Here is an 18,928-nt window from a genome sequence, read left to right on the forward strand (position 1 = left end):
CTGCACTTAGTGTTGCTTCAGCTGCCTACCAAGCAAGAGCTGACACCCAAATATGTCACAGATACTCTGGTAGGGAAAGGAACCTCCGCCACAGTGTCAGGGAGAATAGAGCGCACGGCGGCAAGGGACGGGAAGGATCCTTACAAATGAATAAATAAGCTTTTCTTGGGAAGATGCCATTTTCATGCTGGGTGTTTTGTGTTTTTTTTCCCCACCCTCCTTCTCTCTCCTCTCCTCCCTGCCCCACTCCTTTCCTCTGTGCAGAAACCAGGGATGGATGTCGCTGACGCCTACGTGACCTTCGTGCGCCATTCTCAGGACATCCTGCGTGATAAGGTCAATGAGGAGATGTATATAGAAAGGTTATTTGATGTAAGTAAATGCCTTCTCCGCCTTGGGGGAATCCAAGGAGGAGAAACTGCAAAATGTGGCAAAATGAGACAGGAGGATAAGTCACATTTTGAGATTAAATGATTACTTTTAGATTTTTATTTTTTATTTTAAGTTTCCTTTTCCTTCTGATTGAAATTCTATCAGCTCTCTGTCTGCTCTGATGTTCTACTCGGATCCACTTTGTCCTGGTTTCTCTTTCTCTCTTTCTCTCTCTAGATTTTTAGATAAAAGCATCTTATATCAACATGTATCATCTCATATTCGAAATGTGTTAGGCTGCAATCCTATGCTCCCTTACCAGGGAGTGAGCCCTGCTGAACACAGAGGGGTTTACTTCTGAGTAGATATGTATAGGATTTGCACTGCAAGTCATTATTATCATCAAAAGTCCTGTTTTTAAAAGGTGGGGGGAGGTGAAGAAGTCAGATAGGGTGCATGTGCAATTTGACTTGAAGATAGCATCGTTACTGAAAGACCATTTTTTTAATTAAAGGGTGGGAGGGAATGACCTTTCCCTCCAGGAAATCTAAGCATGATTTAAAAATTTAAAGAAAAAACCATAAGTCCGATTTTTGCATTATAGAATACAATTGTAATGCTTTAAAACTAGAACTTGGGACCCTCTAGGAAATACTGGGTGGAACTTTTTAACTCTGAAAACCTAGGTTTAAAACCTTGAAAGAGGACGGCGGCTATGCTGCCCGATAGCTCCCAAGTGTCAACTAAGATTTTATTTTGAATAGCATAGAGTGCATGTTCACAGACTTCTCTGCCTTTCTGTTGCTTCTGCTGTGCAACACATTTTCTGCCCTAGCAATTGTGCAGTCTAGCATTGACGCTTGCAGCGGGTGCTTGACATTACTGTTTCAGTCACTTGTTCGGTTGGATCTCTGTTTATGTTGTTTTTGTGGCTGTAAAGCAGCTTCCTTTTTCTCCCTTTGCAACCTCTCAGCGCTCTCTCTCTCGCTCACTCACTCACTCACTCTCATTTGTTTTGTGCTGTTTCTCTCCCCCACCCACCCAGTATTCTGGCATTTGGATGTGCATGCCTTCAGACCTACTGGCGCTTTATTGACGTGCTCCCTTGCTTGCAATGGGCAGGAAAAGCCTTTTCTCTCCCACCGTCACTGCCGCACCACCCCATACAAGTTCCTCTCCTGCTTGATGCCCATCTTCCCCCCCCCCACTCTACCCCATTTTTCTTTTCCCACCGAAGCCTCTTCCCTACTGCATAATTCTCTCCTTTCACCGCCACCCTTCTCTCCCCCCCCCCCATATTCTCCAAGATTAAAATGGAACTTATCTCTCATGTCAAATGTTTTATCACATTATATCAAGTGGCATGAATTGGAGTCAAATAATCTTCCTGTGTACATCTTCTAGCATGACCCATATCCACTGAGAATGCCTCATTCATGCATAAAGCACTCCAGAGACTCCTTTCCTCTTAAGAGAATTTCAAGCATTTTAAAAAAAAAATGTCAAATACAAATCACCTATCCACTTGGCAATGACAAAGAGGCAGTCATTTCCATTCTGTTACAGATCTGCTAGCGCTCTGCCTGCCTATTGCTGAAATTCTTCCATTAGCAGTACATTTTCCCGGGACTGTTCTTTTCGGTGCCAACCTTTCCTTTGAGCAGTTTCCAGTTTTGTGCAGATCCCAGCAGACGGATAGTTGATCGGAATTGAATTTCAGTTCAATCGAAACCATGATCTATATAAGGTCACATCTCTCTGCTTAAGCTAGATTTTAAAAGGTCTTTGCAGAGGAGCCAACGCACAGCAAGAATCCGTTTGGCTTAAACGTTGCATCAGCTTCCCCCCAGGAAGCACACCACTATAAGCAAGATGAACTCCATTACAAGGCCACAGATAAACACTGTGTTCAAAACTGGGTTAAATTTGCAACATGCTCCCAATTTGGAACACAGCTCCAAAGAATATAAACCTAAGTTCCAGTGTAAGCACTAAAAACCATGCCTAGGGCACTCATTTTCTACTGTTTCCCACTGTCGCCCAACAGTTTGCATACTCAAGCCATTTTTTTCTTTTTAATCTGGAAAAATTCAGAGTAAAAACATTCTTTTTAATCTGGAAACATTATGCAAAAGAGGAGGGGACTCCTGCACCTTGAAGAGTCATGTTGAAGCTTGCATGGCTATTCTGAAATTCCCTATTAAAAGTGCAGGAGCCCCCCCCCCCCCACACATACACACTTTTAACCAGGCCTCTCTATTAACATCCTGCAGTTGTGACAAGGTGGCCTTGTGTGGCTTCCTCTTGGTGCACTTTGAGCCTTCATGAGCATATCTGAGCTATTAAACATACCAAAGCCTACTCTTCCTTTTATCATGTCACCCTAGAGCAAGACCGGTAGGCAAGACCTGGACCGGTAGGCAAGACCCTAGAGCAAGACCTGGACTACAGCTCTCATTCAGCCCTGACCATTGGCCATACTTCCTGGGGCTGTTGGAAGTTGGAGTCAAACAACATCAAGAGAGCCACAGGTTCCTCACCCCTTCTGTAAAAACATGGGTGGAGATCCTGTGGTCTTCCAGTTGTTGTTGTTGTTGGGATACAACTCCCATCAACCCTGACTCATTTGTCATGGTGCCAGGGGCTGATGGGAGTTGGGAGTCTCAACAACATCCCTGCTCTAAAATAGGTAACCCTCCCCAGTGGGCGCATTGACCTGGGCTTTCTAAGGTCTTGTATTGCTTGCTTTGTTTCAGGGTGACCTAATGCAAAAGAGGATAGGGGACGCAGGTGGCACTGTGGGTTAAACCACAGAGCCTAGGACTTGTTGATCAGAAGGTCGGCGGTTCGAATCCCCGCAATGGGCTGAGCTCCCGTTTCTCGGTCCCTGCTCCTGCCAACCTAGCAGTTCAAAAGCATGTCAAAGTGCAAGTAGATCAATAGGTACCATTCCAGTGGGAAGGTAAACGGCATTTCCATGCGCTGCTCTGGTTCGCCAGAAGCGGCTTAGTCATGCTGGCCACATGACCCGGAAGCTTTCTGCAGACAAACGCCGGCTCCCTCGGCCAATAAAGCGAGATGAGCACTGCAACCCTAGAGTCGCTCACGACTGGACCTAATGGTCAGGAGTCCCTTTACCTTTACCTTTAATGCAAAAGAGGATAGGGCTCTTTCAACACAACTAGCAGAATTAACAGGAGCAGCTATACCTGCTGAAATTCCCTCTTCTGCCCATGTATTAAAAGTGCAGGAGCTCTGTCTCCTTTTTCACAAAGCTGCCTACTTTCAATGAATCTCAACAACAATGAAATACATCTTAGGCTTCAATCCTGTTGACATTTCCCTGAGAGTAAGCCCCACTGAGCATAGCAGGGCTTACTTTCTGAATAACATGCATAGAATTAGGGTGCTAATAAAAGCACCCTCTTTGTTTTGTTTTATTTCTGAAGGTGGTGTTCACATTGGCTTCCTCCTTGCCTTTGTCACATATTCTCCACTTTTTATTTTTAAAAAATATTTTAAGTTATTAATATTATTGGCAACACATTTTCAAAAGGCTAATTTTGCTGTTTCTTTTGTTCCCGGGGCCATTCATTTTACACTGCTTTAGTGTTCATTACCTCCCCAGTTCCTCTTCCCCATGTGAGCCGTGATAGCAGAATTATTCTCCCTGGTGGATATTGGGGTATGCAGGAGATTATCTGAATATTACTGTGTGGTCTACATTTTAATCGCCTTTATTCTGTAAATTAGTCGGGTTTACTGTGGAATAAAGTCATCATTGTCATTTTAAAAATCTTCTCTTCAGGTCACTGGGGAAAGAAACAGATTGGCTAGTAAGTTAGTCTGACAATCAGCAGCTAACAAGGCTATTTTCTCCTCCAGGAGTTATTTACTGAAATTTCACATGACTTCTTTGTCCCATCATATTAAAAGGGTGGCCAGTAGTTATGAAAAAGAAACACAATAGTCTTATTGTGCATTTGTGTTTTCTCGGCTAGAGGTGTGTGGTTTATCTGCATGTCGGTTCTAAAACTCTGATTTGAGGTTATACGGCCAGTTTACATCTCTTGGGTTTTTGAGAGGTGATTTTAGCATCTCTTGTAATCTAGAAACAGTAGCATTGTGTTACCTGTCCCAGGTGGGGTCCTGTGGTGGTGTTTAAATGATAAGAGAGTCATGATTGTGTATGGCTAGGGTTTGCTTGGGAATCTGGGGTGCAGGGTAACGTTCCCATGGGTTGCACTCCCTTTGAAGGAAGAGGTGTGCAGTCTGAGACTACTCCTTGAGCTATTAGAGGCCCAAGTGATGTCTGTAGCTAGGAGTGCTTTTTATCTGTTCATGCTAATACTCCAGCTGTGACTGGTTTGGGGCCATGACAGCCTGATGACCACAGTGGCCCCATGCATTGGCAGTCTCAGGACCTGATTACTGTAATCTCAGGACTTGATTTCATGTGGGGCTGCCCTTGTATCTGGTCCAGAAGCTGCAACTGCTACAGAATGCAGCTACTAGACTGCTCACAGGAACAACATGATAATCCGCTGCTGAGAGAGCTGTTCTCGTTGCCAGTTTGCTACCAGCCCAGGTTTATGAATCCACAAAGCCCTGAACAACTTGGGCCCAGAGTACCTTAGGGAGCATCCGATCCCTTACCGTATGCTCCACCTTGAGCACTGAGATCATGGGTAGGCAAACTAAGGCCCGGGGGCTGGATCCGGCCCAATCGCCTTCTCAATCCGGCCCACGGATGGTCTGGGAATCAGCATGTTTTTACATGAGTAGAATGTGTCCTTTTATTTAAAATGCATCTCTGGGTCATTCGTGGGGCCTAGGAATTCGTTCTTTCTTTTTTCAAAATAGTCCGCCCCCCCCCCACAAGGTCTGAGGGACAGTAGACCGGCCCCCTGCTGAAAATGTCTGCTGACCCCTGACTGAGATCCTCCAATGGGGCACTTTTGGTAGTTCCCCACACCCCTGGGGTCCAGTTGGCCTTCACTACCTTTATTTTGGTAAGACCCACCCTGGATAGGTTTGGCAGGAATCGTCGCTGCCTTCTTTCAGACATCTTCTGAAAACTGCACTGTTTAGACAGGCCTTCGCAATGGGATTTTTTTCTTTATAACCAGTATCTAGTGATGTTTTATTGATGTGCTCACTGTGGATATTTATAGACTGTTTTTATTGTATTTTTTTTAATTGAAAGCCGTCTTGATATATTTCATGAAAAGTGCAGGTTTTAAATAGTTAAATAAATGAATGAACAGCTGGCTGGCAATTGGACATAGAGAGAAAACCAATGCTGTCAGGATGTCATTCCCTTGCAAATGGCTCATCTGATTGCCGTGGGACATAAGAGATGTGGGCTTTGGTGTAATTAAGTTCCGTGCATTAAAACATACCAGCTAACCAGTCCCACCAGCTTCAGCCCACGCAAGGACAGCACAGTGGGGCTTGCACCCCTCTCCTCTCTTCATGTACCCCTACCCCATACCTCGTGAAATTGGCTGGGGTGGGGAGAATCCCCAGAACAACATACAGCAGGAGAGAGGGGGGTTGTTCCATCTTGCAAGCTGCCCAGGTATATGTAAGTTAACAACAAGAAGTATGGCTCTCACACTCTAAGTACTTAGAGTATGCAGACCTGTAGGCGGTAATTCCTACGTTGTGTGAAGCAACCTGAATTACAGTACTGGGGCAGAAGGTAAGGGGAGCTCTGGCAGGTTCCTTTCAAAGGAGAGAACCCAAATGCAACACAGTGACAACATGGCTGCCTGGGAGCTTCCTTCCCAAGGCAAATGGCAGGCCCATGGGCCCCTGTCAGGACCCAGACCATAGCATGGGCAGGGTTAAATCCCCTCTTCCTCTCCTCCCCCTTGTGCTGCATGCCATGATCTCCCTCTAGATTCTGTCCCCCATGACTGCTGTATAGTAAAGTCCAACACAAGCATGCAAAGACCAACCATGTGATTAGCGTCGCATCTAGCTTGGCCCTGTGCCACCCTTGGCTTCAAGAGACTTCAAAGTCCATCGCCAATAGATCTCACAATGAGAACCATCGTTTTGGATATTATGAAGAATGCATTCTTATAGACTGCCCCTCTGTAGCAGCGGAGTATCAAAAAATGAGATGAGAACCCAGGTGCCTATGTGGATCTTCGGATATTGATGCCGAATCCACAAAAGGCGCAGATGGCATTTTCCCTCCTCTCAGATGATTAATCCAATATCTTGCCCCTTGCCCAAAAAAAATACTTTAAAAAAACAACAACAACATGCTTTTGATATGAGAAATCAAATCATCCAGCGAAGCTCCCAAGATTGCAAAGATCTAAACAAAAATTAATTTATTTCCCCCCTCCCCTCCTTGTACTTCTTGAAGACACGAGCCTGCCTGACCAGAAGATAAGGATTAAAACAGATGTGCTTAGCAGCTAGTTCATCTGCTTAAGTCTAGCAGTCTCTGAGATCAATGATTAAAAAGCCATCTCGAACTTTGATGAAATCCACAGCCCTGGTAATATGCAGGCCCTGATAGCTTTCTTTTGCAGAGCCCCTGTCTGTCTAAACCGGACGTAGGAAGCATTTGACTGGAGATGATATGTGGATTATATGGGTCAATTATACACTTAATCTGCCTTCTCTGCAGAGATTAAATGTTCATAGATTGACTCTGTGTATTTGGCTTGCCCTTGGCAGTTACCGGATCAGGAAGGTTGCCCTTACTGAAAAGTCTGGTAAGAACTTAATCATGCAGTGATAGGGCCCGGTGATACTGGGATGCTAACTGCTCTATGCTTTTTCAGGAGACTTGACTTACCATTTCACTGTCACTTTACAATCAGCTGTACAGTATGTTAAGGTTACTAGATGTCCCCGTCTCCCGGGGACAGTCCCCGGATTTACAAACCAGTCCCCATACAAAATCCATCAAAGTTGAAAAGTGTCCCCGAATTCATTGAAAAAAATCTGGTAACCTTACAGTATGTGCCTGGATGTTTTCCTAGATGTATTTTTTTTTCCTCCACTGTTGATGGAACCACTTAGAAAACACCTCTCCATGCAGGGTAAAAGTGGATCTAAAAATGAGACTTCAGAACAAAAGGAGAATGTATTAACAAGCAGAAAGGAGAATGGTTTGGTCAATATCATACCCCTCAACTGTCCCAATTAAATCGAGATATCCCATTTTTAGATGCCGTACTCTCATGTGGGTCATGTAACTCACCCAGGAGCATGGCCCAGAAGACATGTGTCCTGGTTTTTGGCTATGACAGGTTGGACTTACCTGAGACAATTCATCCTGAGTTTAAACGGCTCCACCATGCACACAAGTTAACATGATATGGGTAGTTTGTGCAGAGATGTTTCCACTGTTTTGGAAGGAGGGGGAGTTTGCACAAATTGAGGCCCTGTTGGAAGTTCCAGCCTTAAGGGAGGCCCAGGGAGCCTTCTCAGCACTCCAGATGTGGAAAGCATTCCCCTTCCCCATGAGGTTCATCTTCATAGGAAGCTGCCTTATAACCAGTCAAGACCACTGGTCCATCTAGCTCAATATTGTCAGTGTCTGCAATGATTGGCAACTGCTCTTCAGGGTTTCAGAAGGGAACATTTTCATCCCTAACTGGAAATGCTAGGGATTGAACCTGTGACCTTCTGCATGCGGTGCATGAGTCTCTACTACTGAGCCACAGCCCTAGTACCAATGTTGTTCAGCTTTCGGAACCAGCTAAAGACCTGTGTTTCCTGGCAGGCATTTTAATGTAGAGGCATGCCTAGATCTCAGGTAACTGGTGGTATTGTTGATATTGCATCTTGTTTTAATATTTGTTGTTTTTATGTATTTATTGTTGGGATTTGAGTGCAAAGGGCAGGATGTAAGGGTTTTTTGTGGAAATAAATAAACGTTACATTATGTGTGCTATGAGGAAGGGGGCACACAAAAACCTAATCTTGGAGTGCAGGAAAGGAATCACGAGCTGGGTAAGCATGTGATCTTCCCCACTAGATTCAAAGAATATGGAATCAGGCCTCTGAGATCAGGTCTAAATGTTACATCTACCCAGTGCTTTTTTCTGGGGTTACTCAAGGGTACAGAGAACCAGCAATTTTTATTTTCAAATGTTAAAAGTGTGGCGCCTGCTGTAACAACTTCATGGTGAGTACCAGCACTTTTTTCCCTATTATTTCTATTGCATGTACCGTGTTGTTAGGTGCTGTTGCTGTAAGCAAAGAGAAACACTGCTGCATGTGTTTTTGCTCTCGAGGAGTCTTGTGTGATATGTGATATTTCCTGTCTGCCCCTCGTAATTGACTGCTCTTTTTCACTGTATTTGCTGGAACATATTTCATTAGGCATTCTTAGTATTGAAATGGAAGTTCAGTCTTTTGTTTCTGGAGTGTTTGCTCTTAAACTAATATGGCCAGCCCTGGTCAGGCAGGTTAATGCCAGTACTTTGACAGACAAGCATAGAGAAAAAGGGGGCTAGATTGTCTCCACAAGATTGGCCTCCCGGCTGCCACACAAACACACAAATTAATTCCTCCCAAGCTGCATCCCATGTGAACCTAATAATAAAGATTCACAGCACCATGTGATTAGGATAGTGTAGCAAACTATCAGAGGATTCTTAAGGTGAGAAGTGTGATACTTTCAGCATATCACCCGAGTTTGCCTTCGAGCAGAAGCGTCTCGTTACAACTCCAAACATCTCAAGGTGAGTGTAATGTTCAGAAACCTGTGTGAGATAGGCCTGAGAAAAGGGAGACGGAAGGAAGCCAAGAGTCCCTTTCGTTATTACAAATGACGGCCATGTTGCAGATCCACATCCATTGACGACAGAGATTCTTCTCATCAATTTTAGTATGTCTCCATAATGTTGAGTCTGACAAAGCAACAACATGCCCTCTCCACAAACAACTCAGAATGAATGCTCATTAAATAGCCAGTGTTTTCTAATTTCCCTACAAACAAATCAGGATGGAAACTCAATAGGTTGGCTGGAAGCAACCTGAGCTGCTCAAAATGTGCATGCTCTTTTCAAGGATTTGGGCATTACTTAAGGCCTCTTGATATCCTGACTTTATTAATATGTATTGTCACGACAGTGCAGAAAATAGTGTGCAGTTCCAAGTATGTAAGGCATGTGGGCCCAGGTTTGCAGGGCTACTACGGCATATCAGCGGCGTAGAGCCACACCAAAATATCTGATAGGGCGGCTACATGTCCTACTTTAGAGAGAGCAGTCCTCTACTTTGAAGGGCTGTCAGAGGACTGGTGTCTGTGTCAAGGTGTCCTCTCATTGAAGCACAAACTTGTTTAAAGATAACAATATCAACAATATCCTGAGGAGTGCCTCAGGGTGCTATTCTCTCCCCGATTCTTTTTAACATCTTTATGCGCCCCCTCGCCCAGCTTGTCCGGAGTTTTGGGCCGGGTTGCCATCAGTATGCCGATGACACCCAACTCTATCTGTTGATGGATGGCCATCCTGACTCAGCCCCAGACACACTGACCAGATGTCTGGAAGCTGTGGCTGGATGGTTATGTGTGAGCCGGTTGAAGTTGAATCCTTCGAAGACAGAGGTCCTCTGGCTGGGACGGGACGATATGGGATTGAGGGAGCAACTCCCTTCTCTTGCGGGGGTGCAATTAGTGCCAGCATCGTCCGTTAAGAGTTTGGGTGTAATCTTCGATACCTCCCTCTCTATGGAGGCGCAGATTACAGCTATAACAAAGGCGGCATTTTTTCATCTCCGCCAAGCTAAGCAGTTGGCTCCTTATCTCTCTCGCCCTGACCTAGCCACTGTGATCCACGCGACGGTCACCTCCAGACTGGATTATTGTAACTCGCTCTACGTGGGGCTGCCCTTGAGACTGACCCAGAAACTCCAGCGGGTGCAGAATGCTGCGGCGAGACTCCTTATGGGGTCTTCACTGCAAGATCACATTCATCCGGTACTATACCAGCTGCACTGGCTCCCGGTGGAGTACAGGATCAGGTTTAAGGTGCTGGTTTTAACCTTTAAAGCCCTATACGGCCTAGGACCCTCGTACCTACAGGACCGCCTCTCCTGGTATGTCCCACAGAGAAACCTACAGTCTGCAAATAAAAACATCCTGAAGATCCCAGGCCACAGAGAGGTTAGGCTGGCCTCAACTAGAGCCACGGCCTTCTCGGCTGCGGCTCCAATCTGGTGGAATGCTCTGTCACAAGAGGCTAGGGCCCTGCGGGACCTGACATCTTTCCGCAGGGCCTGTAAGACAGAGCTGTTCCACCAGGCCTTTGGTCAGGGCGCAGCCTGACCCCCTCCTCTGGCAATCTGCACAGAATTTTGCTTAATGGTTGCCATCAATTTGATTTTAATTATGAAAGGTTTTTAGAATGTTGGATTATTTTGATTGTTGTTAGCCACCCTGAGCCCAGCTTCGGCTGGGGAGGGCGGGGTATAAATAAAATTTATTATTATTTATTATTAAAAAGGGAGAGCAGGGACCTTGAAGTTGGAGACACCAGCCAGGAGACTGAACCTGTCTCCTTCTCACAGCCCTCACCCCCTAGGGTGAGATGTAATGCTTTTCTATTTAATGTTCAATACAATAATTATTTCCAAAATTGTATCCATAAATATCAAATATCAAATGCAAATCTTATGCATATCATTCTCCTCTTTTTTGAGCCATTTTATTGGAGCCAGAAAAGATCAGGTAGCGATCTGTTTGAAGAAGTGCCTGGTCTAAACCTGGTTAAAAGACAAAGAACCCAAAGAAGGGAGATCGGGGCCTTGCAATTGCCCATCACCTGGCCACGGCCTCTCCCACTATGGTGAGATGTGCTGTATTTCTATTGAAATTATTTTAACCTTCTAAGTTTTCAAAGTAGCACGTGCAGATTTTATGTCCTCTTTTTATTATGTGTAAATGACCACCCTAGGTGGAGGGTCAGGGGTGGGGATTTCATTAATATGAGCACTGTATAAATCATTATTCCCCAGCACCCCAGATCTTTTGGACTGCTACTTCCACCATCCCTGCCCATCAGCCATTGGAGGTCTATTTCTCTGATGTAGATTTTTACGGGAGGTGAAAGGGAGAACAGTTGTTTTGGGGGCTCCAAGAACATGCTCCCGTCACACCAACATGCTAGCCCCGAGGCATTTCTCAGCTTATCCTTAACTGCACATCCACTACCGAGAAAAGGACAAGAGAAAGGTTTAAGGGGGTTGATTAATCGTGGAAATGTTTTCTTGACAAATGCAGAAGAGTTGCACTTGTGTAAGAAATTGCTATCTATAGTATGTCAGAAGGTTTATTCCCTTGTGAAGTATTTAATTTAAGAAGGGCTTAGTCTAATTTATTTTAGATAGACTCTTAACAAAATAAGTCCTAGATTTGTCACTTGGCTTTGCATGCTTGTAGGAGTTTATGCTCCCAAAGATCTTTATCGAAGCAGCTTTTCGTGTTCCAGCAGACATTTGGTGAAGACAGTTAATTGGTTTTCTTTTCCAGGGGAGACTGTTCCACTAATCACTTCTACACTGGTGCAGACCCACGTATGTTAATGGGGCTGCATCAGTGTAAACAGTCGCCGAATTGCTGCTTGAGAAATCAGACCAATTATTCTGTTACTTGAAACTCTCACTGACATGTTTAGTGTCATATTTTCTGTGTCTGAAAATGTGGTTATATTTTTAATGGCAGATTGAAGGCATCAGACAATCCTGGGTTGGTTTGTGCTTTTTTTGGAGGAGTAGGGAGATTGCTGTTGGAATTAAATATTATATTGTCAAGTAGCCCAGCAGAAGACTGCTGTTTCTTTTCTCCTGAAAAGTTGTCAACGTTAATGTTTATGAGCTATAATACAAAATGATTAGCCACCTTGGGTTATATCCAGTGAGGGAAGCACTGTAAGGCTCATGTAAGGCTGGGCCCCCAAAAAGCTATACCTGAGGGTTAGGGAGATACTCCACATCAGTATGGGTTATGGAATAGAGGAGGTAAGAGGGTCAGCAAAAATTGGATGCTCCACCTTCCCTGAGCAGAAGTTCTCCCACTTCCTAATGCCACTCAATAGTACTGAGCACCTCAAACAAGGAACGTGATGCATACTTTTCTTACAACACCAGAATCAAACCTTGTTCAAGCTGTAGGATGGAATCAACATAATATAGTCGGCCTATGGATAATCAGCTGGCATGTTTAACATGTATTTGGTTCCCTGTATCTCTATTGTGGTTGCATTTTATTTTCCTGCAGACAGCTCTTACCAGAACTTGCTGGTGGGCAGACAACGCAGGCGGTGTATTGCACTCATGATGTCCTGCTTTGTGGGCTTCCAAGAAGCGTATGACTGGCCACAGTGGAAAACAGGATGCTGGACTAGAGTGGCCTGACCTAGCAGGGCTTTTCTTAATGATCTATTATTACCAGTTGCTGAGTGATAAGCAAGTGCGGTGGGGAGAGCCGTTGCCTTCATGCCCTGTGTGTGAGCTTCCTAGAAGAGTTAACTACTCTTGCAAACAATGCTTGACTAGATGGGTCTTCAGTCTGATGGTTCACCAGAGCTCCCCTTCCTTTGTATAGGGTATTTTTGAATGCTGCATGTATCCTGCCTGCACCCCTACACCAGAAGGTGTTGCCCATGTTATTATATACCCACATTATCAATGGGATACTGAGAGTGAGTGGCTTGTGTAAGGCTACCTTGCCTAGTGAGTTCATGGCAAAGATGAAATTTTAATTGTGAAATTCTCGCTATGTAGTTCAGTTTCTCAGGCACGATGTTCTTCCAGAGTAGCTATAATTATTTTTTGAATTTATATCCTATCCTTCACCCCCAAGGAACCCAGGACAGCAAACAGATACACAATTTAAAAACAAAACCATTCTAAAAGCAGTTGCACTTAAAAACATTCCTCCGATCAATGATTTTGGGGTCAGCAGGGGCAGTATTCTTCAACCATGAAACGTCCATGTAAACAAGAAGATTTTCAAATTCGTTCTGAATGTTAATCATGGTGGAAACAGGCGCACCTCACTAGGGAGGATATTCCACAACCAGGGAACCACCACTGAAAATACTCAGTGCCAATTTGGCAGCCCCCGGCGGTGGCACCACCAACAAGGCTTCACCTGCCAATCGTAGAGTCCTAGATGCTTGGTACTGAGGAAATAAAAGCTTGCCAGCTGTTACTATCCTACCAGCTGCTCAGGGCATTAATAAATGAAGAAATTGCACAGAGCAACCCCTTCTCTAGCTGAACAGATATTCTGATGGCAGCTATGCTTATGGAACATCTCTGGCAGATGGGACATTCCATGTAACTGCTCACCCCACATCCTGAACAAAGTGTGGCACTGACAATTCCAAGAAAGGAATGTACTGATGTTCCAAGAGGAATACCTTTCCTTCTTAAATATAATCTGCCAGTTTAAGTGTTGTCTGCATCTGCCTTCCCCAACCTGGTGCCATCCAGTTTTGGACTGCAGCTCCCATCAGTACCAGCCAGCATGGTCAGTGGTCATGGGGGATGGGAATGGGAAATGATGCACATGCCTAACTCTATTGCGTGTGCAGTTTATAGCAAAAGCAAATATTTTGGAGAGAGGCGATGCAGAAAACCTGAAAAGCCCATCACATTTGCAAACATCTTAACTCTCAGAAGGGCTGCAGAATTTTCCCTGCTGCACTGTATAACCAAAAGGAAGAAAATTGACTGTAAAAATAAAAAGGTCACTAATCCTACTTTAGATTAAATGGGGGAGGGGGTGTTGAGGAGAAAGGGAGTCCACCCAAAAAACCATGGGGGGGGGGGAGAAAATGCTGCACCATTCAAACTCTTCTATAAAAGAAAATGTTTTTCTTTTTAATTGAACTGTGGCATGGTTTGGTAGAAAGGTCAAATGAGAGGATATAATATCTCTTAGGGGCTGACAAAACCTCAGTTGACTTTAACTGAAGGTATCCAAGCAAAACAGGATTGGGCCTGAAATTTGGAAGTGACAATCAATACAGTAAATCCCCTCTTATGCAGACCTATCTAATCCAAATCCTTCCTTATTCTGGACATGCCTTATGTCACACATCTAATGGGAACAAATATTTTGTCCCCTCTTCTTCGCCTGCCCCTTCCTCCCTAACACAGACAGAAAACATGTCAAGGAGATAAACAACTGTACAACTTTTAGAAGACATCTGAAGGCAGCCCTGTATAGGGAAGTTTTTGTTGTTTGATGGCTCACTGTGTTCCTATATTTTGCTGGAAGTCGCCCAGAATGGCTGGGGCAACTGTTGTTGTTGTTGTTGTTGTTGTTGTTGTTGTTGTTGTTGTTATAGCAGAGTGCATATCTTTCCTTTTCACTCTCTTCACTCTCTCTGGCATTTTCAGCCATTCCTAAACAACGGTCACCTCCAGCAAATACCATATCTTTCTATCTCCTATGTGCAGTAAATGTCTTGCCAGGGCTGGAGACCTGGAAGCAAGCAGGTGTTAATGAGCAGCAGGGCAGCACACTTGGAAAGCAGACAGGCTCGTGGGGGGGAAGCAGGCAGATGGATGGGCAGGGACAGGTGATTGTAGAACAGCTCAAGCACTCTCTGAGTAACCTGATCCTCATACTGCGGAATCGGGCCAGAGTTAAAAGTTGTGCTGCACCAAAAGTAGCCCCGCTGGTGCCTTGTGACACCTGACTTGTGCTGTTATGGTAGTTGCAGTGCATCTCTGTAGCCATCCAGACTTGAAGCTGCTGAATGCCAACTTAGGAACAAGCCAGCAGGCCCATTATCCTGCTGCCATAGCTCCCAGGTAAAGACTTCTGGTGGCTTATTTCGGCCCTCTGCTGGCTTGATGGAAGCTGCTGCAAGGCAGACGACTGCATGTCCCAGTGCATGTTGGTCTCTACTGCCGTTCTTTGGTGAATACATAAATAATCATCCACATTAAAATGTACTTGATGTTGTACACAGGCTTAAATGCAACAATCAAGTACTTGCTTTCAGACATCGTGACTCCTGGACCCAGGCCCATGCAGAGGGTGGGGCAGCCCACTACACTTGTCCTGGCCCTCGGAGAGCTAAGCTGGCTGGGCAGACCTTGCTAAGGATTTGTTGAACCTATGCTGTCATGCCAAGAATATCCTGGGCCCCCAGCCACCCTGGGCCTCAGACAAGCTCTGCATGGGCCTGCCTGGACCAACATCATTATTTTAAGGGAGTGCAATGCTGTTGTTTTATACCTCTAGGAATTATTCAGCACAACATTTGGCAGGTTGAGAGTTACTATGGATAACAAGTGTCATTGTTTTGTTCTAGGCCAGCCTTTGCAAACCTGGTGTCCTCCAGTTTGAGGCTACAACTCCCACCAGCCCCAGGAATCCAAAACATACAGTGGGCATCAGTTTGGCAAAGCCTGTGGCATGCAAAAAGTAGTGTCCTGCTGGTGGACCAGCATATTCCAGTTGCCATTCTGTTTTGCTATAACTAATATGCAGGTATATGGCCACCAGAATTTATGGTAAAGGAAGCGGGAATCATGAGTTGTCAGGACTAAGCACCAGCAAATGGCCTGTGAACACAGATACGTCTGTGATAGGCTCCAGGGCATCTATAATTTTGCTGCTGTTGTAAGCTAAAGAGGCGAGATAGTTCTACAATAAGGGCACTGATGCAAAGGAAGCAGAATTCCCTCCAGTGTTAGAGGCAGTGTGATTCCGAGTGCAAGTTCTTTAGAGTTTAGCTGCATACAAAACAAGGCTACTACCAGCTTGCCCTAGGCAGTGGGCTAAGGAGACACTTCCCAGCATCAGACTGAGGTGGTGCTTGGCAGTGTTTAGTCCTCTACCTCAGCAACAAAGGTTTAGCCCAGTTCCCTACAGAGTTCTCACTCTTCTTTCTCTTTCTCTGTGGACTGCCCAGTCACACACCACTGGCAAGCAAACCACTGGTGCATATTAGATTAACAGTCATAGGTCACCTATTTCCTCTTGATCTGTAGCCCTTTTCTTTTCTACCACCCAATACCCTTTTAAATCTTGCCCCCACCCTGCATTTATGATATCAGCCTACAAAAATGCTCACAAATAGCCAGGAGATCCATTTGCAACCCCATGTATGGCACTGGAAGGAACAGCGAGGACATTATTCAGCCATTCACTGAACATCCAGTTCACAGTGAATACCTAGCCTGCCCTTAAAACACTCACTTTACAATGCGAAAGCTACACAAGAGGACTCAATTAAGGTTACTGAGTCCAGTTTGTGACGTCTTTTGATTCCGCTTCTAGTGTTAAAGCATAAATACCAGTACAATTAAAGTATTGTATGACTGTCGTTATTCTATTGCAATGTGCAAAATAACATTACATCCCAATTACGCTGGTGCTGGATTGCAATCCATTGACTAGGAAAGGGCATGGCCCTTCACAAAATTGCTATGTAGGTAGTCTGTTTAGTTAAGGACCTTTATAGGAGAACTGAGTGTAAAATATCAACATTCTTTTTTTAGAGAGAGAGAACAAACAAGAGAATACAGTATTCAAAAAGAGGCCTTTTTTAAAAAAAACCAGAGCTATACATTTCCTTTGAGACCCTCTACAATTCACTGTTTCAGGTGTCTGTTTAAAAGAGACCTAAATAATACACAGTTTATGCAGGGTTACAAAAACCAGATTATATCCCACAGACTTGGTAGCTAGTGCTACATAGCTGTTATTTCATTCCAAGCATTCACAATGATCCACCAGTCTCTCACACTTCCTCCCAGAAAACCTGTAATGATCATACCTTTCCATCCAAGCAGCAAATTTTCACTGTGTCATAAGGTCAGGGCATAAATTTCCCAGATCCATTGTATTCGGGGTGAGGGGCGTGTTCCTCTGGAGTCACAGTGTTTGTTCAATGGCAAAGATGACCAACCTCTCTATTCTCTGTGCAGTGCCATGGGTCTGGGGACCAGGAGTGTGTCTCCTTGCACAAAGAACTCTTGCCATGAAAGTGGGGACCATTACATCGGAATACAGAACACTGCTTTATTCTGTTGATCTATCTAGCCCAACAGCTCACCCTACAGACAAGGGGCATCCCCAGTGGTCCTACTTGGAGCTGCCAGGGATTGAACCTGCGGCCTTCTGCATGGGGAACCTTTGGCTCTCCAGATGTTAATAGATTCTAACCTCCGTTAGCTGTAGGTGGCATGGACATTGGTAAGCGATTATAGGACTTGTAGTCCGACAAAATCCAGATGGCCACAGGTTCTGTATCCCTGCTGCTGCAAGCAATTGAGGTGGTTGTTGTTGTTGTTTAGTCATTTAGTCATGTCCGACTCTTCGTGACCCCATGGACCAGAGCACGCCAGGCACTCCTGTCTTCCACTGCCTCCCACAGTTTGGTCAAACTCATGCTGGTAGCTTCGAGAACACTATCCAACCATCTCCTCCTCTGTCGTCCCCTTCTCCTTGTGCCCTCCATCTTTCCCAACATCAGGGTCTTTTCCAGGGAGTCTTCTCTTCTCATGAGGTGGCCAAAGTATTGGAGCCTCAGCTTCACTGTCCTTCCAGTGAGCATTCAGGGCTGATTTCCTTAAGAATGGATAGGTTTGTTCTTCTTGCAGTCCATGGGACTCTCAAGAGTCTCCTCCAGCACCATAATTCAAAAGCATCAATTCTTCGGCGATCAACCTTCTTTATGGTCCAGCTCTCACTTCCATACACTGCTACGGGGAAAACCATGGCTTTAACTATACGAACCTTTGTTGGCAAGGTGAGGTCTCTGCTTTTTAGAATGCTGTCTAGGTTTGTCATCATATGACCATATATTGATTAAAATTCAGATATGGTGATGGTGAGTAGCTACATTTAGATGTCACCTTTCTCCCAAGGTAAAAGCTAAAAGCTCACCATTTGCACGCCTTCCAACTTTATATCTTCATAACAACAGCCCTGTGAGATAAATTGGGCTGAGAGGCAGTGGTTGGCCCAAGGTGATCTTCATGGCTGAGGCAGGATCTGGACATGGATCTCTCCACTGCTTGTCCAGCGCCCCAAGCACTGCACCACAGTGACCTCATAGTCAGTGGTCACATGCAGGCTGTCAATGCGCAAGGCTTGTTCTGTGGAGTTCTTTGGCACCAAGGGTGTTCAGCAAATGATATTTGTTTGCTCTAATGCTCTGGATAAAGGAATGTTGCATTAAAGTAAAGAATATCTGGTAATTCTTTAAGAAAATCTTGCATGCCACTCATGACTTCCGTTACTGGAATCTCTATCAGATCACATTCTTTGTCCTTAATTTTAAACTGTTTTGTCCCTCGGTACCAATTATTTTGGAGGGACACGGGTAGCACTGTGGGTTAGACCACAGAGCCTAGGACTTGCCGATCAGAAGGTCGGCGTTTCGAATCCCCGCAACGGGGTGAGCTCCCGTTGCTCAGTCCCTGCTCCTGCCAACCTAGCAGTTCAAAAGCACATCAAAGTGCAAGTAAATAAATAGGTACCGCTCTGGCGGGAAGGTAAACGGCATTTCCGTGCACTGCTCTGGTTCACCAGAAGCAGCTTAGTCAT

At 44.9% G+C, this 18,928-nt stretch overlaps 1 protein-coding gene across 9 annotated transcripts in view; it reads left to right on the forward strand.

The window, feature by feature from the left end:
- The window catches only part of CADPS (calcium dependent secretion activator), a 356,444-nt gene that overhangs the window by 311,227 nt on the left and 26,289 nt on the right, over positions 1 to 18,928 (forward strand). For all 9 annotated transcript variants that reach the window (XM_083491182.1, XM_083491174.1, XM_083491178.1 and 6 more), the window contains one exon: positions 265 to 372. In XM_083491182.1, the coding sequence (XP_083347308.1) occupies positions 265 to 372 (108 nt within the window). The remainder of the gene's footprint in view (positions 1 to 264; positions 373 to 18,928) is intronic.

The sequence above is a fragment of the Podarcis liolepis genome (genome assembly GCF_965112155.1).
Source record: "Podarcis liolepis genome assembly, chromosome: 2".
Classification (NCBI taxonomy): domain Eukaryota; kingdom Metazoa; phylum Chordata; class Lepidosauria; order Squamata; family Lacertidae; genus Podarcis; species Podarcis liolepis.